The following is a 10,832-nucleotide window of genomic DNA, read 5'->3' as shown; positions in this document are numbered from 1 at the left end:
TGGCGAGTTAGGCTAGGTTGTCACGCAAGCCAGTGGTGAGCTTCCCCTCTTTTTTACATCCAGAGAGAGGCACCACAGCCCTCATCACTGTTCCTCTGGGGGCGTGCTGGGTGTGAGTGCATGAACATCAAACTGAGTTCAAACAGCGTCAACACGCCGTTTAGCATTTCCTATAGGATGAGAATGCGAACGTGCAAATGAGAATGAAACCAAGATTGCAGCTTAATAAAAAAGGCGAAGTTCTTTCCCACTATTGTGGCCATAGGTTTCACGGTCCTAGCCTCGCAGGAAGAGACATGCCGTCCTCCCCGGCCTTCCTTTAGTTGCAGCTCATAAGTCAGCAGAGCCATTTTTGTTTGCTTGGCGTATAGGTGCTAAGCATGAGATTTTGTGTGCTGGGAGACAGAAGAACAAGACTGACTTTGCTCTTGTCCTCTGGTTAACGTCACAACGTCCTATAAGAAGGGTTTGGGGAGCTAAGAAAACTGAGCGTGTTAAGTCGTGGTTACCATCCTGGAGGGAAGTCCTTGTTCAAATGGTCTGTGGGCCAAAAGAAGCATGGGCACCCAGTACTGTGTTGGCTCAACAATTAGCTGAACCGCTGGTCATTCTAATCACAATACAATTAGGATCATCCCAATCCTAATTCACTCCTGCAAACACTCCTATAACTACGGAAACTATTCAGGTGCCTTTAGAGGGTCTGAGATCACTGCAATGGAGGAATCCTTAAAAACAAAATGCTTACAATGTAGCTTTGTTCGTTTTAAATCTGGCAGCTGAGGATGGGGCGGGGAAGGAGGGAAGTCGATCATTATCTCTTTTTATGTGAGATGAGTGTTCACCAACTTCCTGAGAGGATAGCAACACTCAAAGAAAACCTCTCACCTTTCCATTGCATCCCCTCTGCCTTGAGGTGCTCTGAACTAAGAAAATGAGCCAGCCCCCCTTGCCTCCCTCAGCCCAAAAGAAAAGGTGGCACAGGATTCTGAGGTGCTCTGGGGAAATGGAAACCCTCAAAGGACAGCTGGCAGCTGGAAATCCAGGGCCCTCAAAGAGAAGTGGGGCAGAACGTCAGCTCTGGTGCCATTTTCTCTTCAGAGACATTTATTTTTTGTGGATACTACATGTTTTCAGTAACGGAAGGCATGTTGAGATCAGGGGACACATCTTTTTTCAGATGATAAGGATTTTGATCAAGTTCTGTGGGACACATATGTCTCCAGTGAACTCTAGTGATAACATTGGTGGGTGTGAGGCCCATTTCTCCAGGTTCACTGAGTTAGACAAGCCTTCTCCAGGTGGTAGAATATACTACAGCTGGGATAGTGGCTTCCCAAGAAACCTGAGAGGCTGAATATATTGGTGGGTGAAGTATGTCCCATGCATCATGAAAGGGTTAAACACCATTGGGGTCACTCCTAGTAGACACGTTTCAGTGGGGCTTCCAGATCTGATCGACAGGGAAGACCTGCCTGAGGATCTAGTTCTGAAAACTGCCTATGTAAACCTTCCAAATCACTAGAACAGGACTTGGTACAGCGCTAGAAATGCAGCCCCCAGCTTGGAAGGCACTTCACCAGGGGTTCTCAACCTTCCTAATGCCGCGACCCTTTCATCCAGTTCCTCATGTTGTGGTGACCGCCCAACTGTAAAATCACTGTCATTGTGCTACTGTTAAGATTGGGTGGCCCCCAAAGGGGTCGCGACCCACAGGTTGAGCGCTGTTGCACTACACAGCATTGACAACAATGGGCGCACATGCATCTCCCCCAGTGGCTGGTTCATCATGAAAGGAGTGCACACGGACACCACGAAGATGGTGCAGAAGACTGCCAGCGAGAGGGTAGCGAATGACCAGGGCAGGAAACGAAACGTCCCCGATGACAGGACACGCATGCTCTGTGTCTCTGCGTCACACTTATGATTGGGTTCACATTAATAAGACTCAATTCATGCTCGCTGAGCTTCACGCAACTTGGCCGTTCCAACACATGCTGTCTTGCTGGAAGGAGTCAGCAGGGGGTGGGGGGGTGGAGAGACAGCCTGCGAGAACATATACCCGGCCCTGGCTCTTCCCAAGAGGGATGGAAGCTACAACCAGGAAGAAATACCGCTCTGGGACAAAGATAATCCTTTTTTGTTAATTACTTAAAAAAACACAACAACCCTAACTGCAGGCACACTGAAAGAGGAAGGAAGAGCTAGGAAACAAATCGCTTTACCCCAGATGCGATCAAGGAAACAAGATTTGAATGCCTAAACCTTGGGCTACTTAACTCAATTGCCTCTCTTGATTAGGTTACGCTTGGCCGATGAGGAAGTACAGTAGACAAAGTATCTCTGGGTTTTAGCAAGGCGATTAAAAGGGCTTCTGCTAACAGGATCAGGTTGATTTGTAGCCCATCATATACTTTTTAAAAGTTGCTCTCAAGTCACTTTTGAGTCGTGCCAACTCCCAGGTCACAGTAGCACCTAGACTCCACAGGGTTGTCAACAGCTGGTGTTCGCTCACACGTAGAGCGCCAGGCCCTGGTAGTGCAGTGAGTTAGGAGTTCGGCTGCAAAACCTAAAGGGCAGCGGTTTGAACCCACCAGCAGCACCTCGGGGGCCCCTGGTAGTGCAGTGAGTTAGGAGTTTGGCTGCAAACCCAAAGGGCAGCGGTTTGAACCCACCAGCAGCACCTCGGGGGCGAGATGAGCGGCTGTACTTCCACAGGCAGCTCCCGTCGCGGAGACCCACAAGGGCAGTCCTGCTCTGTCCTATGGGATTACTGTGGGACAGAACGGACTTGAGCATGAATTGGAGAGCACAGGCCTTTCCAAACTCACTGCTATCGAGTCGATTCTGATTCCTATCGACCTTATAGGACGGGGTAGAAATGTCCCTGTGTGTTTCCAAGACTAAATCTTTATAAAAGTAGAAAACCTCCTCTTTCTCCTGAAGACCAGTTGGTGGTTCCAAACTGCTGAGTTTGTGGTGAGCAAGAGAATGTGTAACCCCCTACCCTGTACATCCCTAGGGTTTCTCTGCTCCCCATACCACATGGGAAGCTGGAAGGAGGTCTACGATCTTTCTTTTTCAGTTGATTGAGTACTGACTTCGATAAAAATGGGAATGAAAGACTTATGAGAGCTCTGGATAGCATGGATATAGGATGCATGGTAAAGTAGGGGGCAGCAGAAACCCACCTACCCACCCCAATTTTGGGATAAATGATAGCTAACTCAACTGTAACTGACGACATCCTGAAGAGATAAATGATAGGTCCAAAACACCCGTAGGTGAGTGCAGGACTGGGAGACAAAGCAAGGATGTGCTCGTGGAAGGACTTGGCAAGTTTGATGGATGGTCAGCTGGAACGATCACCAAGCTAACAAAGCTGAAGCACGAGCACCAACCCCTTTCCTTAACTGCGCACTAATGATTTTCTTCTTCTTAAAGGGAATCTCGAAATTGTGTACACTTCAGAGCCCCTCAAAGCCAATATCCTCTCCCAACTGACATGTAATGGCGAATGGGGATTATAGACGTACTCTAAGTCTAACGTACTTATAGACATATTTAATAGCAGAGATATATTGGAACTGATAGCAATTACCATCTATCAAAATCATTACCTGCCCAGTCATCTGAAGATAGTGTACAGTCTGTGTGACGTCAGAGAAATTGGGCCAAAATTAAATGTAAAGATCTAGAATAAAGCTCCCTTGCTGACTTCATTTCCTTGGCCTGAACCTCTGTTAGATATAGGCCCTTTATTAATTTTTTTAGTTCATTACCAGCTCTAGTTCATATCATCTACTTTCAGGATTTCAATCCCTCTACTATGCTAATGGCTTCCAAATTGATGCCTCCAGCCCAATTCTGAGCTCCCGAGCTCTGGAGGCATAGTTTCAACTCTATGATAATGCCAAGGTGCCTAGAACCCAGCATGACCCCAGCCGAGCTCTCTGATAACACCAAGGCACTAAATGCGTGATCGGGACCTGCCAAAGGAGCAGGTTGGAGGGCCGTGGCCAGGGTATGTAAGGAAAGTCTCGTATTTGCTTCATGAAGAATCGTGGCTGAAATGGGTTCAACTAGCAGGGAAATAATAGTCAGTGTTAGCCGTGTTGGCAGAGGGCATTGTGGGGTAGAAAAGAGTTCACATTCCTTCCTTGAAGACACAATGAGACAAACGGAAACCTTTTCTAATCGAGAGATTGAAAGATGATGTGGGAAGGGGATTTATAAGCCAGATGCCTGTGTCTGTAAATTCTGGTGTCTGTGTTGATTCCCAACGCACGCACGCACACACACACACACCCCACACAAAATACACTGGTCAGTCTAATTTTCAGTCCCTTAAATTTTTAGCTATTCTTTAAAAGAAATGCACTGCTGTCCCCCTCCCTCCCCCCAAGTTGCGTGCTTCTGGTTGCTCAGAAGTGACCTGTCTGCCACAAAGACTGAAGGAAGGACAGAACTGGACACGATGCAGCTTTTAGGACTCCTTTGTTGCTGAGACATTCTGTACTTGGCACTTCCTCCAAGGCAGTTGACAAGCACTCCTGGTTCCAGGAGGGGTGGGGAGCCAGGTCTAGTCCAGGGATTTTCAAGTCACCCTTCCTTCCAAGCTCTCAATGTAGAAAACAGACCAAGGCTGATGTTTCTCTGGTGGGGGCAGGAGGAAGACAGCCACTCTGCCCAAAGTTCCCTCTTCCTTCTTCCCCATCACTGACATCCCTAAGCTTGTCTGTTGGGGGAAAGCCACTAAAGAGTCGGCTCCCTTTCCCACCTATGTCAAGCATTACATGCTCCAAAGCATGGGCATGGGGGTGGCTGGGGAAGCAGAGTGGGGAATAGCACATGATCTCTGGTCTGAATGAAACCTGCCTGAATATAGTGAAGATGTGTGTCCTTTAGAACCTGCCTCAATGATTACAAACCTTCCCATGAAATTCACATCCTTTGGCCAATTATAGCCTTTCCATTTTCTTCTGTAGTCAGTGGTACAGTATTGATACACATATAGACTCCTGGGCTCAAACTTGCCTTCCATGGACTGGCTAACAAGACACAAACAGTCATATTCACTACCCTTTGCCTTAATGGTTCCAATTTATTATAGGATAATTATTTGCAATATGGTGGATGAACTGTGAGATGTCCTGATTCAAAATGCTGGCAATGACAAACCCTCCTGTTTGCCGTCCTTGGCTTGGCTTTGCTGTGAGCAATACAAGTCAGTGGTGCACTGGGCATTAATTGCAGAATGGCCCAGGAATGCAGGGAGGTGAGTGCGCTGACCAATGAGCCCAGGGCTCAGGGCTGAGCTGAACCTACCAGCAGACCAGTTAAGCTTCTGCAGCCCTCCCTCCAGGCAAGGGGCTGGAAGTGCCAGTGACCTCACAAGCTACCAGACAAATGCCCCACTGCGCTGGGGCACAACATGAGCCCTGGGACACCATCTTGAAAAAGATTCAAGCACCGACTTCAAGGCAGTAGGTCCAGAGAACCTTGAGGCTCTAAGAGTACAATTTACAATTGGGCTGGGACTGGAACTGGGCCTGAGCACTGCTTTTTTTTGTTTTTTTAAGGCATCCCAGGTGATTCTAAAGTGGTTTGAAGTCCAATGCTCAACCCACAGCACCATCAGGGGTCCAAGGAGAAATCAGGTACAACGAGACCAAGAAACTTTCATGTAAGAGATGAGAACAATTGAATTCCACCAAAAGTCTGAGACATCTGGGGAGTGTTTGTTCAGCAGCTAGATTTTGGGACAGGAGCTTGTTCCTCCCATGCCTGCCAAGGTCCCCAATAGAGGAGGAGGTTGGAAGGAAATCAAACCACCCTTAGATACCTTTCAAGACCCCAAACAGCATCCTCACACTCAAGCCCCTGTGCCAGGTAGGAGATTCAGCTGAGCGGTCCAAACTCGGCCCAGGCTCATGACATCATCCAGGTGGGCTCAACCTAGCCATTGGGGTCAACCAATACCTTTGCCCCCAAGCTGTGGTTCCCTCTGGCCTGTGCAGCCTCTTGCCCTTTGCTCCCTCGGTTACTGGAAACACCCCACCCCTACCTGCCCCTGTTCTGCATAGGTGGGTGCTCTTTTCCACAAGGTTGCTCATGTCTAGTTGTGAAGCCCTTGAGACTGTAACACCTGAAACTTGTCCCATCCTTAATAAAAACCCACTTAGATTGCAAAACAGATTTCGGCATTAATTCTTTCATTGTGCAAAGCAAAGAACTGAGGTATTACCTACTCAAAAAGTCTAACACACACACACACAAACAAACTTGGGTTTTCTTTCTGTCTGTCACGTCCAGTTTCTCTGACAACATTTCTGCCATCTGTAAAATGTGGACTGCGCCACCCCCCACCCGCCCATCTATGTCTTGGATCCACTGAGAACCATCCCAGCTGATCAGAGACAAGCGCAATGAGTTGGAATTGGTGATAGGGTCCCTGAACCACACAACCTCCCATCACACATCTGTGCTCCCCCCACAGCAGGTTGGCATTCTCCCCCCTTCTTCTCTGCCTCCCTCCAGTGCTGGCCTAGAGCACCCTTCAGCTGCAACCCTAGCCAAGCACGGGGACGGCTCCAGGCGTGCCTAGAGCGGAACCCACCTCTTGGTCGGTGAAAATCTCGATGAAGTTCTGGAAGGAGAAGGAGCCAGACTGGAGGATGAGCTCCCCGGTGTTTTCAAAGCACTGTCCTGTCAGCACGAGCAGCTTGTGGCGTGCAGCATCTGTGATCATCAAGCGCACCTGGAACAAAGTACAGGGAGCGGGGGTGAGCCACGGCCACGCCACCGCCAGGACAAACCTGACAGCACGTGACACCTCTTCCCCATGAAAATACACTCCTCCAAGGCCTTCTTACTCCTCTTGGAGGAGAAGGCATTGGACAGAGCCCATGACCGGCACTGCGGGCCTCCCCCACGATTGCTACAGTCACAGCAACAGCCGTCACGGACTCTCTCCCCGAAGTCCCCTCCTCTCTGTCGAAGCAGGCTCCTCAGCTTGCACACGCCTGAGAAGTATCCACCAGCAGCAGGGGGTGGGGTGGGGTGGGGACGGGAGGAGTCACAGCACACTGCCCAGGCCCCCAACTGCTTCAGAAGGATAGGTTTCCAAGACGGGTCCCCTAGTTAGCTCTCCCCCCATCCAGGGTCCTGGGCCTTCCACGTCATGGCCTGAGCACACAGCACAGGCCCAGACATGATCCTCGGTGAGATGGACAAGGAGCTGAAAGTAACGCAAACCAAAGGCGACCCCTGAATGGGAGGCTTTTCAATAGAGAATATTGTCAGTGGTTTGCACCAAAGAACTTTCCGTGAACTTTGAGTGGCAGGAAGCCAGCCTGTCCTTCCGCAGATGCAGGACCACTAAGCTAGCCCTTCATTGCCCCAATCCGTTCAGCACCGACCACTCTATACCAGGCGTGGTGACAGACACTTAGCTGGGGAGAGAAATCACCAGGTCATGACTCTTCCTCCCAGCAACCTGCGGCCTCATCGCGGCAACACAGGTGCCTTAAGTCCTTCTTGCTCCACCAGCCCCATCTGCTCTACAAGCTAGATGGAATTCTTTGCAGAGATTCCTTCTCTTTCCCTTTCCAGTTTCACAGCTGTTCCAGGCACTCTGCCTAGACATACATCGAATCTTCCAGCCTGTTTCGATTATCGTTACTTCCTGATTGCATTAGTCACAGAGAGCATTGCTGCCCGACTGTCCTCCCTAGGGCTTTCTCGAAGACGTCCTGCAGACCGGAAGTGGGCTGAAGTGGGATCCAAACAAGATACACTGGACGCAAGCTGAATGCCCACAGCCATGCAGTGGGCTCGCATGTAAACGAATGAGGTACTGGGCCAGGCAGCAACACGGGTGGACCTTCAGAACGCCATGCCCAGGGAGAGAAGGCAGGCAGGAGACAAGCAGCACTAGAGCCACAAGAAATAGTCCTGGTTGCCAGGATCTGGGTGAGCCACGGGGAACGGTCTTTTGTAAAAGATTTGTAAAAATGTCCTGCAATTACAAAACGATGATGGCTACACAGCTTTGTGCAGATACTAAATACAACCGAATTTCACACTTTAAAAGTGCGGATTTTATGAGATGTGAATTATATCTCTATTTAAAGAAAACAAAACAGGTGAGCGCCAAAAAGATGCTCAAATCATGGGCAGAAGAGCCACAAAGTAAGGAAAGCACACCCCCCTCCCCAACTCTCAGGGTCTTTGGGTGTTTTAATGTCCAAGAAGCAACTCAACGTCAAAGATGCTAAAACTGTCATGAACTAAAAACAACAAATAAAACCTCAAGTTCACTGCCACTAAGTCCATTCTGACACACAGGGACCCTAAAGAACAAGGTAGGAATGCTCCTCTGGGTTTCTGAGAGTGAAACTCTTTAAAATAAAAATTTAAAAACTTTTTATGGGAGTAAAAAGCTTCATCCTTCTCCCACGGAGCAAGCTGGTGGTTTTGAACTGCTGACCTTGAGATTGGCAAACCAACAGATTCGTGTATTAATTCCAGGCCTAGGTAACCAGAGTTTCCTATCTTTAGCTAAACTCTTATCTTGAAGTGATTTTGAAGTACCCAATTACTCTCTGGCAACAATGTAACCTGGTGGTCATAGCAACGTGAACTAACAACAAGTATTTATTCCTCAATTATTCCATGCTACATTCCCTTGGAAGGACTTGTAGCTTATCACAATATTCACTGGGACCCTAACTGGGCAGTGCTAGAGTCTCTGTGTCACAGAGATAGAAGCAGAGACAAAGAGACAGTAAGTGACAGGGCTTGAGGCCCCTAGGATTAAGAAGCCAGGCCTCAGGCACCAGGGTCCAAGTGCCTGACTGCCTGACCCCATTACCACCCTGCCTGCCAGCGGGTGACAAGAAAAACCTTCCATCAAAGATGCCAAAACCAAACAAAGCAAACCACAACTAACTCTCTGCCCTCAAGTCCATGCTGACCCCTAGTGACCCTGTCAGGCAGGGTAGGTCTGCCCAGTGAGTTTCTGTAGCCCTGGGGAGCAGAAAGCCCTGTCCTTCTCCCTCAATCAAAGAAGACATTCATTTCTAAATCTGGTCCCAGTGTTTCCTTAGAACTTGCGGTCAATTTCCCCTACTGCGCCCCTCCCCAATACCACCCCCACCCGCATATATAAAGGGCGCTTTAAACAGTTCTTGGAAAAAAATGTGCACTTTTTATCGCCCATGAACTTTTTGCAGCCCCCTCATACTCGGGATTCTGGAACCCCTGCCTCGGCAAAACATCGCAGTTCCTGCCAGCGTGGTACACTGTGCCCCAGGACAAAGGAGGAGAGCTGGTCAAGTTCACGGTGGGTTGGGGCGGCCAGTGTGGGGTGGTGCTGATGGGGGACGCATTCCTGGACGGGAACTTCCCTTGTCTGTCCCCCACCCTCCCCACCCTCGGTGCCCCACCCCGGCCTGTCTGTCTCCGCCTCGGCGGCGCAGCGACTGTGCGGGACAGAAAGAACTGGTCCGCCTACCTCAGTGCTGACCGCTTCATCTGAGGGGTTGATCAGGACCACGGTCTCGAGGACGTCACTGCGGTGGTGAAGGATCTTCTGTCCTGCGGGCACAAGAGCACACACAGGAGGAGAGGTTAGCTCGGCCGGCTCAGCGCCGCCCCGCGCCTCTGCCTCGGAGGGGGCTGGCCCGCATCATCCCGGGAAACACAACCGGCATCCCCAACCGCGCAGCTTCCTCCAGCAATGGCCCAGAGCCCCAGGGTGCAGACTGGATGGCAGGGACGCCCAGGCGGGAAAGGCGGGTTTCCCGGGGGGCGGGGCGGAGGGCAGGGAAGCTGGAAGGGGCGCTGGGCGCGTCCTTTCTCATGGTAATCGGGAATGTTTCTCCAGCTCAGCCTTTCTTTGGCTGAGGACTGTGCTGAGATTAATTAGGAGCGCCTCGTAGTGAAATGAATGGCACCGAGGAATCCCAGCTCACAAGGAGCCCAAAGGCCAGACCGGCTGTCTGAGGCGGGCTTACAGGCTGCGGGGCCAGTCATTAATGAGTTCACTGGCATGTCCCGGAGTGGAGCGACTGCAAGCAATGAGCAGTGGGGAGCAGCTCTCCCACTGGGCAGGGCAGCCAGGTTCCCCTCCCCCTACCCTATGGACAAGCAAGGTGTACAGCACACAGCAACGCGAGGTGCTGTGCAGGCTGAGGGGGCCTGTCTAAAGGGGGTAGTGGTTCCACACCTCCAGCTTGGGGGTGGGGGGTGCTCAGCTGTCTGAATGAGCTACTACTACTACTACTACTACTACTACTATTACTACACCACACACACACACACACACACACCCCTCCCCCCCTCTGCAACCTAACAATGAGGTGACAGACCGGTGTGGACCGGTGCTCTGCTTGCCTGTGGGCGTGGAGGTGAGAGCTGTCTCCCCCAAACACAGGGTAAGAAGGGTGGCAGAGGAGGTGGCTGCTGCTTGGAAGGACAGAGAGAGGGGTAACATGAGGAAAGGAAACAGACGCCAAGGCAGGCAAAGGCCAAAAGAAATGTACCAGAGGAGAGAATGCGCCCGCCAGGGCCCACCGCTGGGTTAAGGGATTTAATCCTGGCTATCACGGAGGACCAGAAGTCCCACAAAAACTGCGACCGGCTCGAGTCCTTGCCTTCATCCCTATGAGCACGTGAGTCTCACCCACTGTCCGGGCCTCCTTAGCTAACGGCCAGTCCTTATGTACCAGACAGACCCACCTGAGACAAGCCCAAGCTCTTCATCGTGACAGTAAACCACCGTGTGTCAAGCATTGTTCCCATAATGTCACATACACTAAGACCGAGGT

General features: G+C 50.5%; 1 protein-coding gene across 2 annotated transcripts in view; it reads right to left on the bottom strand.

Moving 5' to 3' along the window:
- The window catches only part of MAP1B (microtubule associated protein 1B), a 112,535-nt gene that overhangs the window by 15,622 nt on the left and 86,081 nt on the right, over positions 1-10,832 (bottom strand). For both annotated transcript variants that reach the window (XM_075541153.1, XM_075541154.1), the window contains 2 exons: positions 9,518-9,600; positions 6,620-6,760 (listed from right to left, as the gene is read on the bottom strand). In XM_075541153.1, coding sequence (XP_075397268.1) covers positions 6,620-6,760; positions 9,518-9,600 — 224 coding nt within the window. The remainder of the gene's footprint in view (positions 1-6,619; positions 6,761-9,517; positions 9,601-10,832) is intronic.

This window comes from Tenrec ecaudatus, chromosome 2 (assembly GCF_050624435.1).
Source record: "Tenrec ecaudatus isolate mTenEca1 chromosome 2, mTenEca1.hap1, whole genome shotgun sequence".
Lineage (NCBI taxonomy): Eukaryota > Metazoa > Chordata > Mammalia > Afrosoricida > Tenrecidae > Tenrec > Tenrec ecaudatus.
Note: the sequence above shows the minus strand (reverse complement) of the source record. Positions and strands in the feature narration are given on the sequence as shown.